The sequence below is a fragment of the Somniosus microcephalus genome, chromosome 34, assembly GCF_052327205.1.
Source record: "Somniosus microcephalus isolate GS21.2 chromosome 34, FLI_Smic_1.0, whole genome shotgun sequence".
NCBI lineage: Eukaryota > Metazoa > Chordata > Chondrichthyes > Squaliformes > Somniosidae > Somniosus > Somniosus microcephalus.
In genome coordinates, this window is record NC_141020.1 from 102,288 (window position 1) to 123,686 (window position 21,399).

The window sequence follows — 21,399 nt, forward strand, 5'->3', positions numbered from 1 at the left end:
AATGTATGTTGAAATGTTTAAGTGTCCTAATCCAAATTGTACACTCTCGGGAGCCGCAAGCCTACATTTCGTTGTACTGCACTTGTGCACTAACAATGACAATAAAAGTTGATTTGATTTGATATAAAAGATCTCAAGGCACTATTTGAAGAACAGGGGAGTTTTCCCAGTATCCTGGCCAGTATTTATCCCTCAACCAACATAACTAAAACAGATTATCTGGTCATTATCACATTACTGTTTGTGGGAGCTTGCTGTGCACAAATTGGTTGCCACACTTCCTACATTACAATAATGACTATACAATAATGACTGTTATAAATCTCATCATCAAGAAACTACTCATGAAATAACGCTGGACGGCCAGCTGGTGGCGCCGTCCAAGGAGTATAAATACTCGGGCGTGGGCTCAGCTTTTCAGGGACATTTTGTAAGACAGGAACTAGTGAAGTACAACTAGACCTCCATGTTCTGAAACAAGTTGATTAAAGCCTTGCTTTATGCTCAAACCAAGTGTGTAGTGAGTTTTATTACGTCAATTTAATCAACTGGATATCGACTCCACGCTTTGGGTGATTTCGGGAATAGCCAGCTACGACTCGAACCGTAGAAAGGAACTCGGACAAGTAATCGATCCATCATGGAGAAACTACTCAGACCCGCCCGTCTCGACCTGGACCCGAATTCACTTACCAGTATTTCCATACCTTAGCAGTTGTATCGTACCTTTAGCAACTTCCTTGAGGAGTGTGGTGAGAATGTTCCTAACAAGTTACGAATGCTTGCTAATTATGTATCCCCTCATGTGTTTGATTATATCAAAGACTGTGTAGACTATGACGCCGCTATCCAAATACTACAGCAGCTATATGTCAAGTCCCCAAATGAAATTTTTGCTCGGCATCTACTGGCCACAACTCGACAACAACCCAGGGAATCACGTGACGAATTCCTTCAGAAACTTCGCAGGCTCAGCAAGGATTGTAATCTTAAAGCTGTTATAGCTGAGCAGTACCAGGAGGAGTTAATTCGTGATTCCTTTATTAATGGGATTGCGTCTCCCTTCATACGTCAGTGTCTGTTGGAGAATAAAACCCTCAAGTTACAGGCTGCCTATGACCAGGCATGTTCTCTGGACTTAGCAAAGAGGAATGCAGATACCTATCTTTCACCACGTGCACGGGCTGCTGCTATCACTTTTAGTGACTGCTACGATAGGCCTCGGGTGGAAGCCCGCACGGATGACGACTCCAACCTGGCTGATGACAACCCTACCCTAGAAACCTACACTGATGACGACCCTGCCCTAGCGGCATCTTGGCAATCTGGAAGGAAGTGTTTCTTCTGTGGAGGTGCGTTCCATTATAGGAAATTTTGTTTTGCTCATAACACAACCTGCAATCATTGCAGCAAGAAAGGACACTTTTCCTAAGGTATGCCAGTCAAGAGCCGCTGTTAGTAAGAAAGGCCACTTTTCTAAGGTATACCGGTCGAGAGCTCCTGTTAGTTTTGCAGCTATCTATAAAACTGCTCCTCCCCCAAGAGCCACTACTAAGGTTACAGCTGTCAAGGCTAAAACTGCCCCTCCTCCCCTCACAGCTGTTTTTCCCCAAAGTCTGTCCCATGCAGCCACGAAGGTTTCGGTAAATGGACACATTTTGAGTGCACTAATCGACTCATGCAGCTCTGACAGCTTCATTAGTGAGCGGGCTGTCAGTAAGTTAAAACTGCGTATTTACCCCTCGGACAGGGAAATTGCAATGGCTCCGACGACACTGACCACCAATTCTTCCGGCTTTTGTCTTGTCGACCTTATTCTCAATGGCCGCACTTATTTCTCCACCCGGCTCGGGGTGCTCAAGAACCTATGCAGTAATGTGCTCCTGGGAAAGGATTTCCAGAAACAACACAAAAGACTCAATTTCGAGTTTGGAGGGTCAAAGCCGGAGCTTACTATTTCCAAAGTACCGTTTTGTGCGCTTTCGGCAGCTTTGCTCGACGAGCCCTCCTTGTTTGCCAATCTTTCCCCCGATGTAAGCCCATAGTCACTAAATCACGATGTTTCAGCCAAGATGATCGATCCTTTATCGAGGCAGAAATCTCTCGCCTTCTAGCTGATGGTATCATTGAGCCATGTTCATCTTCTTGGCGGGCTCAAGTCGTCGTTGTCAAAAATCCTCTGAAGCAACACAAGAAACATCTTTGCATCGATTACTCGCAAACTATTAACCAGTATACCGACCTGGATGCCTACCCACTACCACGCATCGATGACATGGTCAATAACCTTGCTAACTACAAGGTATTTTCAACCTTTGATTTAAAGAGCGCATATCATCAGGTACCGTTAAAGGACACCGACAAAAAGTATACGGCCTTTGAGGCCAATGGTCGGCTTTACCAGTTTTGTCGCCTTCCATTTGGGGTCACCAATGGGGTGGCCGTCTTTCAATGGGCAATGGATAGCCTAGTCAAACAGGAGAACTTAACGGACACTTTTTCATATCTGGATAATATCACCATTGCTGGTCATGACCAGAAGGAGCATGATGCCAATCTCCAGAAATTTTTTGACGTTCTCCGTCGTCGCAACTTAACCTTAAATGAGTCCAAATCTGTGAAATCAGTACCATCAGTCAACATCCTTGGCTATTGGGTGGGCAACGGTGTCATCAAACCGGATCCGGAGCGACTTCGTCCGCTTCAGGAGCTCCCTCCCCCTACGAATCTCGGCTCTCTTCGTCGGGCACTCGGCATGTTCGCCTATTATGCGAAATGGATACCCCACTTCTCCGACAAGATCCAGCCCCTGCTTCACGCGAAGTCATTTCCATTGGAGGCAACGGCTGTTTCAGCTTTCAACCTCCTCAAGCGACAACTGGAAAAAGCCACGCTTCGTTCCACTGATGAAAATCTTCCTTTCGTGGTCGAGTGCGATGCATCGGATGTGGCGATCTCTGCTACCTTGAATCAAGGTGGTCGACCCGTTGCATTTCTGTCCAGAACTTTGCAGGGTAGCGAGCTCCATTATCCTCCTGTCGAGAAGGAGGCTACGGCCATCATCGAGGCTGTACGTAAATGGAGTCATTTTCTCACTCGTCGCCATTTCACACTTATAACCGATCAGCGCTCCGTGGCCTTTATGCTGGATAACCGGAAACGCACTAAGATCAAGAATAACAAAATACAACTCTGGAGAATGGAATTGGCTGCCTTTGGATACACCATACATTATCGACCCGGCAAAGAGAATGTGGCCCCGGATACACTCACACGGGCATTCTGCTCTTCTATGTCAACTTCGACTCTTGCAGATCTTCATATTGACTTATGCCATCCTGGCGTTACCCATAGGTTGCACTTTGTGCGATCTAAAAATCTCCCATTTTCTACAGAAAATGTGAAAAGAACATGCTCCTCCTGTAGAATTTGTGCGGAATTAAAACCGCAATTCTTCCGTCCATCGGATGGCTCACTCATACACGCTATGCAGCGACTCAGCATTGACTTTAAAGGGCCATTGCCTTCCTCAATGCGAAACACCTACTTACTGACTATGGTGGACGAATATTCACGCTTTCCCTTTGCTTTCCCCTGTCCCAATATGCTTACTTCCACAGTGATCAAATGCCTTGATCAAGTCTTTTCCCTTTGCAGTACGGCCAATTCCATCCACTCTGATCGGGGTCCCTCCTTCATGTCAAGCGAACTCAAAAGTTCTCTCCCACAACAGGGAATTGCCACAAGTAAAACGACACCGTACCATCCCATCGGTAACAGACAGGTTGAGAGATACAACGCTATCATTTGGAACACTGTTCATCTTGTGCTGAGGTCACACAACCTACCAGACCAGCAGTGGGAAACTATGCTCCCTGACGTGTTGCATTCCATCAGGTCTCTCCTTTCTACATCCACCAATGTCACACCTCACGAGCGATTCTTCAGCTTCCAGCTTCGCTCCACCCATGGGATGTCTCTACCGTCATGGTTGGCAGCTCCCGGCCCCGTGCTGCTCCGAAGATTCGTCCGATCGTCTAAATACGATCCTCTCGTCGACGAGGTAGAACTCACGGACGTCAATCCCATGTATGCGCACGTGCAGTACCCTGATGGCCGGGAGTCCACCGTTTTGCTCTGGGACCTGGCTCCCTGTCCAGCCGGTTCCACGGACCCAACTGATAGAGGGACCCATGGGGATGATGCCAACACTCTGCACTCCCTCAAAGATGACGCCCTACCTGGGACATTGAGAGATCTGCCGGCTGCCCCACCAGATCCACTCGGGGAGCTGAGCGCTCGCCGTGGGATGGCCACCTGAGGCCAGGACGGCGGTCAATCCTCGGCTAACAGGATGAAGCTAGTTCTGCGCCTGTGGGGACCCGCACCCGGAGTCAAGATCTCCCCAGCCTCCCTTGGGTCGATCAGAGCAACACGGGCCCTGTTGATCCACCGGTACGGATCAAGCGGCCCAGGGACCAAGACACGGTCCGGGGAGACGTGCCTTCTAGCCATAAACAAAAATCTAAAAGACTGTGGCTATTCGTGGTCCGCCTAATCCGTTAAGAGGAAGTCGTCGGACTTCCAAATCTTTTAGGCAGGAAGAATGTTATAAATCTCATCATCAAGAAACTACTCATGAAATAACGCTGGATGGCCAGCTGGTGGCGCCATCCAAGGAGTATAAATACTCGAGCGTGGGCTCAGCTTGTCCAGGGACATTTTGTAAGACAAGGAACTAGTGAAGTACAACTAGACCTCCATGTTCTGAAACACGTTGATTAAAGCCTTGCTTTATGCTCAAACCAAGTGCGGAGTGAGTTTTATTACATCAATGACTATACCTCAAAAGTACTTCATTGGCTGTAAAGCACTTTGGGACGTCCGGAGGTCATGAAAAATGCTATAGAAATCACGTATAAATAAAAATCAAGTTCTTTCTTGAAAGGTGATGATTGAAAGGGCAGGCTTAGAGAAGTATACAACCCCTTAAACCATTAGTTTAATAAGAGCCCTAATTCAAGTTATACCAGAATAGTGGAACAGGGGACATAATCTAAAACTGATGATGGGTCAACGGTTAATGAACCTTCGTCACAGAAAGAATGATTGATGCTGGGAGGTAGGGTAGGAGGCAAAAAAGAGACATATTTAAGAGTCAGTTAGATAAGGTGATGGAGGGATGTAGGTCTTTTACTTTGGATGGTAGAATGGTTTGCCTCATCAGTAACTTGTGATCGTTAAACCAGTAATGTCTCGGATACTGAAAGCCCTCATTGAATTATAGGCCCCAATAGCCACTGGGAGATATCTCCATCTCCATGTTGGAAAGTACTGTCATGGTCCACGCACTATTCACATGCTGCTGGAGAGTTGATAGGACTACTAGAAGCAGGTCTCAGTAATGGATACAATCCAAAACCTGCACTAAGATTATGCCCAGAGTGAATCTGAGTAAACAGCATGACATTGCCTCGCCCGGCCCAACCCTGTTCCGGTATAAACCCTGCCGAATCTGGCCTGGCTTCGACGCCAGTTTGAACAAACCAGATACCCAGGGAACCCAAAATAATTACACAAACAAAAGAACTTCCAGTTATTTTGAGCACTTTCCACATCCTCAGGATGCTCCAAAGTGCTTCATTATATATATAATGCAATAACATTCTGGATTGATAACGTTACTGCCATGAGTCTCCCGGTTATGGTGATTTCCCACCTGGATAGACAGAACATGCCCAGTTTCAATTGCTGCCCATTGATTTTAGATCACCCCAAACCAGACTCGTCCAACTTTGGATTGCGCTAAAGACGGTCCCCAAAAGACTCCTACCTTTTAAGTACTGTGGGCCGATCCAACCTTCCACACAGACCTCGTTTCCCATCGGATCGCAAGTGTAGTGGCCAAAGAAGTCATCGCGGGGTCGGCACAGCTTGTTGCAGCTCACGCCGTAGTAATTCTCATCGCACCGGACGCGGATGTTGTAGTCAATGTGCGCGATTCGGCCATGGTGTTGCCATTGGTCCCCGGGGTTGAGCATCCCTGAGTGAGTGGTCCTCTCAATCAACTGCTGGCTGCCTGCGACACAGGGTGGGTAAAATAAGCAGCAAAACTACACAGACCTCAACAAGATGGGGTAAGAAGTGTTGGGAATGGAACACTTTCCGCATCAATCACTCACAAGTCAGGTGCAAAACGAATCAGATGATAATATTTGGAGATACAGTATATGAATAAGCTCTCCACCACTGGGGGTTTTCCTCATCTCATGTCTGGGTCTTTTGTAGACTCATTGATGAGATTGATTGCTGTGATTGGTCAGCAACGCCATTATCATTGGATTTACGACTACCAGGATGGTAGAAGGAGACGTCGATGGACGTTCATCTTTTCGTCCAGCAATTCCTATAGAATCATAGAATGGCCACCTTCCGTGCTGTAGCCATTCGGCCCATTGAGCCCGTGCTGGCTCTCTGCAAGAGCACTTCAGCTAGTCCCACTCCCCCGCCCTTTCCCCGTAGCCCTGCAAATTTCTTTCCTTCAGATACTTATCCAACTCCCTTTTGAAAGCCGTGATCGAATCTGCCTCCACCACCCTTTCAGGCAGTGCATTCCTGATCTTAACCACTCGCTGTGTTAAAACATTTTTCCTCATGTCGCCTTTGGCTCTTTTGCCAATCACCTTAAATCTGTATCCTCTGGTTCTCAGCCCTTCTGCCAATGGGAACAATTTCTATCTACTCAGTCCAGACCCCTCATGATTTTGAACACCTCATCAAATCTCTTCTCAATCTTCTCTGCTCCAAGAAGAACCACCCGAGCTTCTCCAGTCTATCCACGTAACTGAAGACCCTCATTCCTGGAATCATCCTCATAAATCTTTTCTGCACCCTCTCTAAGGCCTTCACCTCCTTCCTAAAGTGTGGTGCCTAGAATTGGACACAATACTCCAGTTGGGGCCGAACCAGTGTTTTATACAGCTTCATCATGATTTCCATACTTTTGTACTCTATACCTCTAAGCCCAGGATCCCATAAGCCTTTTTAACTGCTTTCTCAACCTGCCCTGCCACCTTCAACGATTTGTGCACATATACCCCCAGGTCTCTGTTCATGCACCCCCTTTAGGATTGTACCCTTTAGTTTATACTGCCTTTCCTCATTCTTTCTACCAAAATGTATCACTTCACACTTTTCTGCATTAAATTTCATCTGCCACATGTCTGCCTATTTTACCAGCCTGTCTATGTCTTCCTGAAGTCTATCACTCTCCTCCTCACTGTTCACTATACTTCCAAGTCATCTGCAAATTTTGCAATTGTGCCCTGTACACCAACGTCCAAGTGATGAATATACATCAAGAAAAGCAGTGGTCCTAGAACCGACCCCTGGGGAACACCACTGTATACCTTCCTCCAGTCCGAAAAACAACTGTTCAACACTAGTCTCTGTTTCCTATCACTTAGCCAATTCCGTATCCATGCTGCCGCTGTCCTTTATTCCACGGGCTTCAACTTTGCTGGCAAGCCTATTATGTGACACTTTGTCGAACGCCTTTTGTAAATCCATGTACACAAATCAACTGCGTTACCCTTATCAACCCTCAGTTACCTCATCAAAGAGCTCAATCAAGTTAGTTAAAGATGATGTACCTTTAACAAATCTGTGCTGGCTTTCCTTAATTAATCCACACTTGTCCAAGTGACTGTTAATTTTGTCCCTGATTACTGTTTCTAAAAGCTTCCCCACTACCGAAGTCAAACTGACTGGCCTGTAGTTGCTGGGTTTATCTTTACACCCATTTTTGAACAATGGTGTAACATTTGCAATTCTCCAGTCCTCTGGCACCAACCCCGTCTATGTTCCTAGATGCTGAATAAATCGCCCTCAACTGCAAAAGCGCCTCCTACTGCACCACAGAGTCTTGTGGGCTGCTAAATGCGGCTCCATAGCACCTGTTGTTTGGGCACTATGGGTGCTGACTCAGTTGCAAAATGAAATCTGCCCAGTTACACCATTAGTCAGTGTTCTTGCAGGTCAGGCTCTTTTCCCCTTCTAGCACCTGCTCCAGCCAGAATGCACCTAACCTTTAAGAGGTGCAGGCTGGCTTTAAGTAGTGCAGGCTAGCTTTAAGTGGTGCAGGCTAGCTTTAAGTGGTGCTAGCCTCGCACGAACTTGGGTCCCCTGCTGAGACGCTCAGCCACGCAACACATTTAGCGCTGCCTCAACGCTCCAATCATTTTAATTAGCAGGCAGCACAAAGTTTACGCGCTGCCTGCATCAGAAGCAACGGGTGCGGGTTAATCACGCAGCACAATTTCCACGCCCATTTTCAGTGGCTATCAAATTTAACCCCCGTGGCCTCTCAGTGAGATTGCTAATTTGGTGAATAAGCTCCAGATAATAACGTACTTTGCCCACGTCACCAAAAAACTGGGTTGCAATTAATCCAAGAGCATTTTGCAGCCAGGAGACTTTCTGGGCTGGATTTGAATGCAGATTCAAGAAATAAATTTAGGGGTAAATGCCCCCAAAAAGTTAGTGCACCCACGGCCGATTTTCCCAGGTTGCGCCTCGCCGCAGCGCCATGCGTGCGGCACATCGCGCCGCGGTACTGCAGGCCATCCTCCCCTTAGTAAAGGGGAGGGGCCTAGCACAGCATGTCCTGATGCCCAGCTGGGCCACCAGGGATCGGGATGCCGGCAAACGAGCCTGGCACTCACTGAGAGCAGCCGGCACCCCGCGGGGGGGCTTCACGGGCAACAGACATGGCCGCCCGCCATCTCCTCTTTAACTAGCGCCACCCCGGCCGCAGGTAGGCCCCCCTGACCCCAGTGGACATAGCGTCCGACGGTAAGTTGGGGGCGCCACCTGTAAGAGTCATGAAAGTTTAAGAAAGTGTAAAGAAGAAAGAAAATACCTTAAAATATTGGTTAAATATTATGGTACAGTATGTATGTACATTTGTTTATTATTGATGCATATTCTAGTATAATAGTTAATTTACCTGACTGACTTATTGTATTGAGAAACCCCCTCTTTTCTTGTTCCAATAGTATAGTCTGAGAGACCCCCTTTATCCTTGCTCCAATGGTATAGTCCTTAAGCTTGTCACATGATATATCCAGCCATTTTTACAGTTCAAGCACCACGAGGCTCGGAAAGGTAGAAGCTTTGATGGCTGTGGAGCAATACAGTTTTTGACCGTGTTTAAACGTGTTTTACTTTGAAATCCTGTTTGAAATGTATTACAGTAAACAGTTAAAAGACAAAGTTACGTTTTGGAACGTTTTATTTTGACACGCGTCTACTCGTTGCTAAAAGCCTCAAAGCTAAAGCTCAGTGGCTGCATATTGAAAACTACAGAGCGCCACTACATTAGTCAAAAACTAGCTCCCTATGAAGGAAAGGACGGAATTGTCGGCGAACGTATATACAGGAATGGTCACGGAGCCAGACGGCAATATAAGAAAGCAAAGGTACAGTGACTGTTACTTGCCTTGTTCATTCTATTCAGAAGCTAGATAAGAGCTGCGGTTAAAATGGCCGCCGCCTCATGGAGCCGTGAGGGGCTTCCCCTGGCTGTAGAAAGGATTGTTGGCCAAAAGAGGGAAGTAAAGCTCACCCCAAAAGGCAATGGAAGAGAAGTTACATAGAAGCATAGGTGCAAGGAGGGCTAAATTAGCTCAGATAACTGGAAAAATGAAGGTAATTGATTGTCTCATGGAAGATAATGCTAATATTGAGAAAGTTGAAGACATAATTGATGCGCCATCAATAACTCCAGAAGACTAAGAGTTAAACTTATAACAAGTAGGCTTTTATTAACAAAAGAATACGAGCATGCCTCTGCTGGTAGACCGATCCTTAAAGCCAGGGGGACTGGAGGTCAATCACCTTTATACCTGGGCTTAGGGGTGGAGCCAGGGGCGGAGCCAGCTGAGGCATGCCCAGACATGTTCTGTACAGGCAGATTAGTGGTTTACCACAATAATGCATTATGATTTCTCCAAGTTGTATGAAGAATTTACTGTACTCAATGAAGATGTATTAGCACTTTTGTCTGAAGATGAGGGAAACGCTGATCAGCACAACTGGTTTGATCTTAAATCATCTAACATTAAGGACTATGTCAAGGCCACAGAACAGTGGATGTTGAAGATTCGTCAAGATGCTGATACAGCAGAGAAAGATAAAGATGATGATGAAGTCGGACCAGATGATAGCATTTCAGAGATTTCAGCCAGACTGAGCAAAAATCGAAAAGAAGGTAGCTCCGTTACTGGACACAGGTCAGTCGCTTCTACCACATGCTCGTCGCAGCGCATGAGAGAAGAGGTTGAACGGGCAGCGTTGATGGCGTGCGCAGCATCTTTAGTGGAGAAGCAAGCTCTTGAACGGGAATCAGCTTTGCAACAGGCCCAACTGCAGGCCAAACAGGCCCAACTGCAGACCCAAGTGGCCCAACTGCAGGCCCAGCTGAAGGCTAAGAAAGAACAGCTGGAGCTAAAAACAGCTATTGCGGTCTCAAGTGCCAAGTTGAGAGTGTTTGAAGATTATGAAGGCTCACAGGATGGCATGAACGACTACTGCCAGTCAATGGTGTCACACAGAGTTGGATCCAGGGCACCTTCAAGAGTTAAAAGAGAGTCTGAAGACCATCTCCTGGCATTACAGCGTGGAAGAGAGGCCTCTCCACTAACAGGAGCACGTGCTGCTGCCCCAGACGTCAGACGGTCTAGACTAGACCCTGCTGATGACCACCAGAGGCCTGAAGACACAGAGAGAAGCCTATACCGAGTGATGCAGCGTCAGAACGAAATTACAGAGATGCTTGTAAAACAACAGAATCTGTTTCAACTCCCTCAAAGAGACGTACCAGTGTTCCAAGGCGACCCACTCAAGTATAAGCACTTCATCAGATCCTTCGAACAAGCCACTGACTCCAAAACAGAGATCAGCAGTGATAAGTTGTACTACCTGGAACAGTACACCAGTGGTAAACCACAAGACCTGGTCAGAAGCTGTGAACACATGAGACCGGACCGGGGATACATAGAAGCCAGGAAGTTGCTTCAGGAGCACTATGGCAACGAGCTGAAGATAGCCACTGCATATATTGAAAAGGCTATTAAGCGGCCACAGATCAGATCGGAGGATGGGGAGGGATTGAACACATATGTTCTTTTTCTCATAGGATGTCGCAACACCATGGAGGATGTTGAATTCATGGAAGAGATGGACAATCCTACGACTATGAGAATCATCATCTCTAAGCTTCCTTACAGGATGAGAGAACAATGGAGAGGAACAGCCTTTGAGATAATGGAGAGACGGAAAGGTAGAGCCAGGTTTGCAGACTTAGTGAATTTCATAGACAAACAGGCTAAAGTTGCTATGGACCCACTGTTCGGAAATATCCAGATGTCAGCCCAACTACTGATGGAAGAGTGAAAGCCAAGCCTGCTGAATCAAAGACTCTCAGGAAAGGTGGTTCCAAGGGAAGCAGCTTTGCAACTATCGTCACTCAAGCTGGAGAAGAAGTCTCAGAACTCATCTCCCAAAAGGAGCAGCACAGTGACGCCTGCTAATGCCTTCCAGAAGCCATGTTTATTCTGCCAGAAGAATCACACATTGGATTTCTGCAGTGACATCAAAGCACAGCCACATAAAGACAGAATTGAATTTCTGAAGTACAATGGCCTATGTTTTGGATGTCTTTCTCAGGGGCACCTGAGTAGAAACTGTAAGCAAAGAACAACATGCAGAGAGTGCACTCGGAAACATTCCAGTCTGCTGCATATCCATAAAGAAGAACAAGTCTCTAAGAAGAGTGAAGAAAACAACAAAGACGAGAAGGTTGTTTCAAGTGCTCTGGTGTCACTAGAACAAGAGACTTGTGGATTCACTGGGGCCGGTGACAGTGATTGTATTCTTGCCATCGTACCTGTAAAGATCAAGTCTAAGAGGAGTGAGAAGTTTGTGGAGACTTACGCCTTCATGGATCCAGGTAGTTCAGCAACGTTCTGTACAGAAACACTCATGCGACAGCTGAACGTTAGAGGCAGAAGAACAGAAATCCTATTACGCACCATGGGTCATGAGAAGTCAGTGCAAAGTTACATCCTGTCAGACTTAGAAGTGTGTGGACTTGAAGAGAAGGACTTCATAGACCTGCCTAATGTTTTCACACAGAGGGAGATTCCTGTTAAAATAGGGAACTTAGCCCTGCAGAAGGATGTGGAGAGATGGCCTTACCTGGGAAAGGTGCGTCTCCCATACATTGAAGCAGAAATTGGCCTATTAATTGGAACCAATGCCTACAAAACTATGGAGCCATGGCAGGTGATAAACAGCAAGGATGACGGACCCTACGCCGTCAGGACAGCCCTTGGATGGGTAGTCAATGGACCGGTAAGGAGAGATGATGGCAACAAGTCGAACAAGGAGGAACGACAAAATGTCACAGTTAATTGTATCTCTATCGCAAGCATTGAAGAGCTGTTGATACAGCAGTTCAAACGCAGCCTTCTCAGAACGCAGCTGTGAGGAAAAGACAGAGATGTCACAAGAAGACAATCAGTTCATGGATTTGATGACAAGGTCTACACAGTTCATTGATGGCCACTATCACATTGGTTTGCCGCTGAGAAGACAGACCGCGAAGATGCCAAACAATCGCTGCATAGCAGAGCAGCGCGCCATCAGTCTAAAGAGAAAGCTGAACAAGAACCCCGACTTTCACAAAGACTACAAAGGCTTCATGAGAAACATCATAGCGAAAGGCTATGCTGTAAAAGTGCCCGAGGAACAGTTGAACAGAGAAGATGGAAGGGTCTGGTACATTCCTCATCACGGTGTGTATCACCCAAAGAAGAAAAAGATCCGTGTAGTGTTTGACTGCACCGCTTCATTTAGAGGAACTTCACTGAACGACCAGCTGCTTCAAGGTCCTGATCTTACTAATACCCTCATTGGTGTCTTGACGAGGTTTAGACAAGAGCTCGTTGCCATGATGTCAGATATAGAATCAATGTTCTACCAAGTCAGTCAGAGTCCCTGATAAAGATGCTGATCTTCTGCGTTTCCTTTGGTGGCCAGATGGCGACGTTAGTCGAGCTATGGTGGAACGTAGAATGGCCGTACACTTGTTCGGAGCCACATCATCTCCCAGCTGTGCAAGCTACGCTCTCAGAAAGACTGCAGAAGATGGCAAAGGCAAGGCACCATCAGAGGCTGTGGAGACAATCTTCAGAAACTTTTACGTCGATGACTGTCTGAAGTCCGTGTCAACAGAAGACGATGCTATTGCACTGTCAAGAGACCTTAGAACTCTGTGTTCGAATGGAGGATTCCATCTAAGTGGATAAGCAACAGCAGAGCAGTTCTAGCTTCTATCCCAGAAAAGGAAAGAGCCACTGAAGTCAAAGATCTAGACCTGAGCCACGATGTCCTTCCTATCGAGAGAGCTCTTGGTGTACAATGGTGCATTGAGTCAGACACGTTCAACTTCAGAATAATGATGAACGAAAGACCATCCACAAGACGAGGGATTCTCTCCGTGGTCAGTTCCATCTACAACCCTCTTGGATTCCTGGCACCACTCATTCTGCCGGTGAAGCTGATCCTACGAGAGCTGTGTAGAGACAAGAGAGGCTGGGATGAAGATATCCCAGAAGGTCAAGCTCAGAGATGGCTCAGATGGTTGACAGATTTGCAACAACTTTCTAGCTTCAACGTCAGCAGATGCATCAAGCCTGTGAGTTTTGGAGTTACAAAGACAGCTCAACTACATCATTTCTCGGACGCCAGTGAGGACGGCTATGGCACGGCTACTTACCTCTTGCTGACAAATCAACAGGGCCAGAAACATTGTTCCTTCCTCATGGGGAAATCCAGGGTGGCTCCACTGAAGCAGGTCACCATCCCGAGACTGGAGTTGACGGCAGCGGTTGTTGCAGTTAAAGTTGACAAGGTGATGCGGAAAGAGTTACAGTTCCCACTAGAAGAATCTGTCTTCTGGACGGATAGCACGACAGTGCTGAAGTATATAGAGAATGAGAAGATACGCTTCAAGACCTTCGTAGCAAACAGAATCTCATCCATTAGAGAAGCTACACAACCATCTCAGTGGAGGTATGTAAACACCTCATTAAACCCAGCAGATCAAGCCTCACGGGGATTGAAGGCTGAAAACTTCATGAGGAGCGAAACTTGGATACAAGGCCCAAGTTATCTGCTGGAAACAGAGAGATCATGGCCAGAAAGACCAGATATACCAAGTCAGATTGCTGAAGACGAGTCGAAGTCAAGAGATCAGTCACAGCAAATCTCATAACTACGAAAGAGAACTTTGACACAGTGAACAAGCTTGTTAACCATTTCTCAGGATGGCACCAGTTGAGGAAAGCAGTTGCATGGTTTCTAAAGCTGAAAGAGTTGCTGCTACACCTGAGCGTTAAGAGAAAAAAGTATCGAGCCACTATCAGTCAGTCTGAAAGTAACCCTGATAAGCAGAGAATGCTTCGACAGCAGTATATGCACCAGAACAAGACCACATTGGGTAAGAATTCACTGACCGTGGAGGATTTGGCCAAGGCTGAGATGGAGATAGTTTGCTTCAGTCAGAGACAAAGATATCCAGAAGAAATCAAAGCTCTACAGCGAAATACTCCAATCAAGAAAGGTAGTCATATCTACAAGCTGGACCCTACACTCCAAGATGGAGTACTGAGGGTGGGAGGGCGACTAAACAAATCTGCTATGCCAGAGGAGGCCAAGCATCCTGCTATCCTTTCTAAGGACCTCCGGGTTGCTACTCTCATTCTTCAGCATATACACCAGTGTATTGGACACAGTGGGAGGAACCACGTGCTTGCGAAGCTAAGACAAAGATACTGGATTCCAGGAGCTAATTCTGTAATAAGAAAAATACTCTCTGAATGCATTGTTTGCAGACGGTTACACGCTAGAGCTGGGGAGCAGAAAATGGCAGACCTGCCTGAAGACCGTTTGTTACCAGACAAGCCCCCATTTACAAATGTAGGGGTGGACTATTTCGGGCCTTTTGAGGACAAGGCTCCGTCCTCGCTTTACAAGAGATATGGTGTGCTTTTCACTTGTTTGACCATCAGAGCAGTTCATATTGAGGTGGCACACACGCTTGACACTGATTCCTGTATTAACGCCCTGCGGCGCTTTGTCTGTAGAAGAGGACAGGTGTCCATTATGCGTTCTGATAATGGCACTAATTTTGTCGGAGCAGAGAGAGAACTACGGGAAGCTATTGAAGGTTGGAATCAGCTCAAAATACAGGAAGCCATGATGCAAACAGGAATTAAGTGGATCTTCAATCCACCGGCTGCATCCCACCACGGAGGTGTTTGGGAAAGACAGATACGCACCATAAGAAAATGACTCAGTTCTGTACTGAAGCTGCAAATGCTTGACAACGAGGGACTTCAAACCGTTCTGTGTGAGGTTGAAGCCATCATTAATGACCGACCGATAACTAAGACATCTGATGATCCCAATGACCTCGAAGCCCTGACCCCGAACCACCTGTTGTTGTTGAAAACACAGCCAGTCATGCCCCCGGGAGTCTTCAAAAAGGAAGATCTGTATGCACATCGGAAGTGGAGGCAAGTTCAGTATATGTCAGACCTTTTCTGGACCAGATGGACAAGAGAATACTTACCTCTGCTACAGGAGCGTCAAAAATGGTCCAAAGTAAAGAGGAACTTCATTGTCGGAGACATCGTGTTAATTGTGGATGATTCAGCCCCCAGAAATTCTTGGTTGATGGGAAAAATAATTAAGACCATGCCAGACTCCAGAGGCGTTGTTCGTCGCGTTTGTCTGCAAACCAAGACCAGTACCCTGGAAAGACCGATCACAAAGCTCTGCCTGCTACAAGAAGCAGCGTGAAAGGTTCCCGAACCAAAAAAAAAAGGGGGCATTTATATTGTAAATATAACTCATTAGTTTATGACTCTTAAGAATGTTTGAGTAATTGCTATGCTTCATGTGCCTAGTCAATTAGGGGCCGGAATGTAAGAGTCATGAAAGTTTAAGAAAGTGTAAAGAAGAAAGAAAATACCTTAAAATATTGGTTAAATATTATGGTACAGTATGTATGTACATTTGTTTATTATTGATGCATATTCTAGTATAATAGTTAATTTACCTGACTGACTTATTGTATTGAGAAACCCCCTCTTTTCTTGTTCCAATAGTATAGTCTGAGAGACCCCCTTTATTCTTGCTCCAATGGTATAGTCCTTAAGCTTGTCACATGATATATCCAGCCATTTTTACAGTTCAAGCACCACGAGGCTAGGAAAGGTAGAAGCTTTGATGGCTGTGGAGCAATACAGTTTTTGACCGTGTTTAAACATGTTTTACTTTGAAATCCTGTTTGAAATGTATTACAGTAAACAGTTAAAAGACAAAGTTACGTTTTGGAACGTTTTATTTTGACAAAAGCCTCAAAGCTAAAGCTCAGTGGCTGCATATTGAAAACTACGGAGCGCCACTACACCACCCAATATTACAGCCGGGGCGCGAGCGGAGCATTGCACATGGCGATGACATCATTGCCGGCGGCGCATCACCGTGCAGCGCCAACGGTTAGCACCGCCGCTAACCTCCTGCTGAATTTCGCGGGAGGCGTTAGCAGCACCGTGCCCAGGCGCTAGTTGATTTGCGACCTCAGGGCGCTAACGGGAGACGCAAATCAACCGAATTTAGCCCCCGTAGTGTCTAACTGTGCTGTGAAATGGAAAGTTAAACCCTTGTATTAGTGTTAGCTACAGGTCCAATCTCAGACTGCAGTCAGGTGTAGCCCACGCTCAAGGCTCATCGAGCTTGATTCTTGAACACAGCAAGGTTACCTCATCATCATTTGTCCGTAAAACGGGACTCCTCTGACCATTCAGCAAAAAAGGCTCAACGCAATTATTTCCTCATGAACAGAGACATCTGCTGCTATGGTGCAGAGAGCGAGAGTGAGGCACTGAGAGGAGGGGAGCAATGTTGAGATAGAAACCAAGGGATAACCAGAGATCGGAGTGAAGCAAGGTCAGGCGAGGAGAGAACAAGGTAGATTTATAATCCCTGGGGAAATGGCGAGATTCAGGTCATGAAGGAATGGAGCTTAGAGACCCAGTGGAGAGACATCACGGAGATCCAAATGAAGCAAAGAGACTATGAAAGGAGCAAGTTGGTGCTTAAACTGATAAAAGAGCCAGGAGGAGATAAACGACAGGAGGCAGCTTAGAGACCTAGAGGGAGTCAGAGACCCAGGGAGGGGAAACCTGTAGACACAAGATCCTGAGGCCTATTAGGAAAAAGGTGAGTTTTAAAACCCAGATACCCACAAGAGAGACAGAGGGAAGACCTAGGAGAGCAGGCAGGACAGATTGGATGGGATAGAACCCAGACATCCAATGATCATCCACTGGGGTTACACCAGATGGTCTAGCTGTGCATCACTATGCCATTCTGTGCTTTCATTCAGGAGATTTAGTTAAATGGCAGGGGTCATATTTAAACTGTAATTCTGGTGATGTTTCTATCAGAGTTTGTGACACCTTTTCACTCCATTCAGAATGTCTGATGTCACCACAAAGCTGCAGCAAATCCTATGATCAGAGATTAGACACAAAATGGATTAACTGCTCAGTGAATGACGGGGACAAAACCCACAACTGAAACCTCCAGCAAGGACGGGAGGCCGAGGAGCCGAGGTGTGGGGGTGAAGCCATTAACACAGGTCTGTAACCTAATGGGCAAGTCCTCTCTCTCTCTCCCTTGCAACCCTTCTCATATCTTTCTCCCTTTATCAATAGGACTATGGTTGGTGCTTTGCACCTTTCCTTTCTTATTCTTCCTAAATTCCAAATGTCTTTCCCTCCAGCCCTGAATTAATTGCACAATCTCCTCCTGTAACTCACTCTTTCCTTGGAAGGCAAATCTGTGGAAATCCTCACCTCCCTCACTCTTCCTACAATCTACAGGCTTTGAAAGCAAAACTTGGCATTTCATAATCTTGGTGGTGTCCTGCATGTTGATTGGCTCCATGGCTGCAGGCTTCTTGCCTTAGCTTTGGGTCAAGTCCCTGATAATTCCATTCAGATAAGTGGGAACACAGCAAGGTGGATTGACAGACTCCTTCAAACACTGCTCAAGATAACAGTGCATTGTCCTTACCTGCAACATGGGCTGAATCATTATCATCGTCCCAGGCTTCCAGCATCAGGGAGTAGGATCTCTGAAAATGAAAAAAGGAGAATCTCATCAAAGAGGGGACCATAACAAAGAGAATCACTGGACAGACCAGGAGAGGCCCAGCTTTGTTCCCCAGTCTGTCAACATTCACTGACCAGGTGCTAGGAGGGGTTGGCCTCCCCCGTGGAACTCATACCCCAGGAGGCCACACCAGTAAGTTGCCCATTTGAACAGCCAAGGTGTTTGGTCCTTGAAATCAATGGAGTCCACTCGGCCCTGCACAATCTTGCCCCTTCTCAGGTCATCCTATCGAGGGAGAGGGGGTGAAACTCAGCACCTAGACAAGGGGGGTTAAAATGTTGAAGGAATTTCAACCAGGCAAAAGAACCAAGTGAGAGATGAGGAGTGTGTTTTTACGCAGCGAGTGGGTATGATCTGGAATGCACTGCCTGAAAGTGTGTTGGAAGCAGATTCAAATAGTAACTTTCAAAAGGGAATTGGATAAATATTTGAAGGGGCAGAAATTTGCAGGGCTTTGCGGAAAGAGCGGGAGGCTGCACAGGCACGATGGGCCGAATGGCCTCCTGCTATGCTGCATCATTCTATAATTCTATGAATTTCCATTTTGTTAAACAGAACAAAAAGTCCCCTGAAACTTTTGATTTTATTCAGTAGCCGATATGTAGTCTGGCCCCACTGTTCCAGGAGGTCACAGCATCGTCAACACAAACCAACATTGAGCAGACGATTCAACTGATGACTATATTAATCCCTGGATTAGAGTAGTTTATCTTGGCACAGACGCTCAGCTAGCCAGGGATTTCCAGGACAGCAATTTGCAGAGTAGTAGTGCGAGGTCTGAATGTATTCGAGTCTCTCTAACATATCCAAAGTCAGAAACGACCCAGAGATGATTCTACAGGCAAATATAAACATCAACTGTGGAGAACCACAGTCTGCGGGATGTAGGGCAATATGACACGCCAATCAGAGTCAAATATCTTGTTCTAAACAGACAGCAGTGGATGAAATAGGTTGCCTCATGGGCCACTAGGGACAGGAGACTGACGAAACAGCCCTAGGGCACTGAGGCTAATTGTTGCACCCAACCACCATCCTAGCGAGATCCGCCAACTCTGCACAGACCAGGGTTCAAAACTAAAACCTGTCTGTAAGGCACAGTTTCAGAGAAAAGAATTATCGGGGAGACTTCACAATCTGGCATTTCCAGTGGAGAGCTGGGCTTGGAGCATGGCATCTCTTGGATTTAACAAATGTGACTACAAATCTAACCAGGTCATGCAGTACCAGTGGTATAGGTGCACCTTCCTCTGTTTACTAATCATTGCACAGCTTTGAGAAAGACTACATTCCACAAGATTGTTTCCTTTGCAAATCAAAAATATTGTATTTAAAGTTTAATTGGAACAAACTCTTCATGAACACCCTACTCTCCTGTAATATATGGCTTCCTTCGGATATTCCTTACCTAAGGAAGGATATACTTGCCATAGAGGGAGTGCAACGAAGGTTCAGTAGACTGGTTCCTGGGATGGGGGGGGGGATTGTCCTATGAGGAAAGATTGAATAGACGAGGCCTATATTCTCTAGAATTTAGAAGAATGAGAGGTGATCTCATTGAAACATACAAAGTTCTTACAGGGCTTGACAGGGTAGATGCAGGGAGGATGTTTTCCCTGGCTGGGGAGTCTAGAACCAGGAGTCACAGTCTCAGAATAAGGGGTCGGCCATGTAGGACTGAGATGATGAGAAATTTCTTCACTCAGAGGGTGGTGAATCTTTGGGATTCTCTACCCCAGAGGGCTGTGGAGGCTCAGTCGTTGAGTATATTCAAGACAGAGATCGATAGATTTTTAAATATTAAGGGAATCAAGGGGTATGGCGATAGTACAGATGAGGTAGAAGATCATAGAAGATAGGAGCAGGAGTAGGCCATTCGGCCCCTCGAGCCTGCTCCGCTATTCAATGCGATCATGGCTGATCATCCAAATTCAGTACCCTGTTCTTGCCTTCTCCCCATACCCCTTGATCCCTTTTGCCTTAAGAAATAGATCCAACTCCTTCTTGAATATATTTAATGAATTGGCCTCTACTGCCTTCTGTGGTAGAGAATTCCACAGGTTCACCACTCTCTGGGTGAAGAAATTCCTCCTCAATTCTGTCCTAAATGGCCTACCCCTTATCTTTAGACTGTGACCCCTGGTTCTGGACTCCCCGACCATCGGGAACATCCTCCCTGCATCTAGTCTGTCCAGTCCTGTCAAAATTTTATAAGTTTCAATGAGATCACCTCTCATTCTTCTAAACTCCAGCGAGTACAAGCCCAGTCGACCCAATCTCTCTTCATACGTCATTCCTGCCATCCCAGGTATCAGCCTGGTGAATCTTCGCTGAACTCCTTCCATGGCAAGAACATCCTTCCTCAGATAAGGCGACCAAAACTGCACACAATATTCAAGATGTGGTCTCACCAAGGCCCTGTATAACTGCAGCAAGACATCCTTGTTCCTGTACTCAAACCCTCTCGCTACAAAGGCCAACATACCATTTGCCTTCTTAACCGCCTGCTGCACCTGCATGCTTACCTTCAGCGACTGGTGCACAAGGACACCCAGGTCTCGTTGCACTTCACTTCTCCCAATCTATTGCCATTCAGATAATAATCTGCCTTCCTGTTTTTGACACCAAAGTGGATAACCTCACATTTATCCACGTTATATTGCATCAGCCATGCTTCTGCCCAATCACCCAACCTGTCCAAATCATCCTGTAGTTTCACGGCATCCTCCTCACAGCACACACACCCACCCAGCTTTGTGTCGTCTGCAAAGTTGGAGATATTACATCTAGTTCCCTTGTCTAGATCATTAATATATATTATGAATAGCTGGGGTCCAAGGACTGATCACTGCGCTACCCCACTAGTCCCTGCCTGCCACTTGGAAAAAGACCCGTTTATTCCAACTCTTTGCTTTCTATCTGCCAACCAGTTCTCTATCCAAGTCAATACCTTGCCCCCAATCCCATGTGCCTTAACTTTACACACTAATCTCTTATGCGGGACATTATCGAAAGCCTTCTGAAAGTCCAAATACACCACATCCACTGGTTCTCCCTTATCTATTTTACTAGTTACATCCTCAAAAAATT

The 21,399-nt window shown here is 46.3% G+C and overlaps 2 protein-coding genes across 2 annotated transcripts in view; one reads left to right on the plus strand and one right to left on the minus strand.

The window, feature by feature from the left end:
• The window catches only part of LOC147096623 (carboxy-terminal kinesin 2-like), a 116,728-nt gene that overhangs the window by 47,046 nt on the left and 48,283 nt on the right, over window positions 1–21,399 (plus strand). The window lies entirely within an intron of this gene.
• The window catches only part of LOC147096624 (protein jagged-1-like), a gene marked incomplete at its 5' end in the record, with an annotated part of 46,331 nt that overhangs the window by 23,259 nt on the left and 1,673 nt on the right, over window positions 1–21,399 (minus strand). Inside the window, 2 exons of the mRNA XM_085973165.1 lie at window positions 5,834–6,079; window positions 18,211–18,271. Coding sequence (XP_085829291.1) covers window positions 5,834–6,079; window positions 18,211–18,271 — 307 coding nt within the window. The remainder of the gene's footprint in view (window positions 1–5,833; window positions 6,080–18,210; window positions 18,272–21,399) is intronic.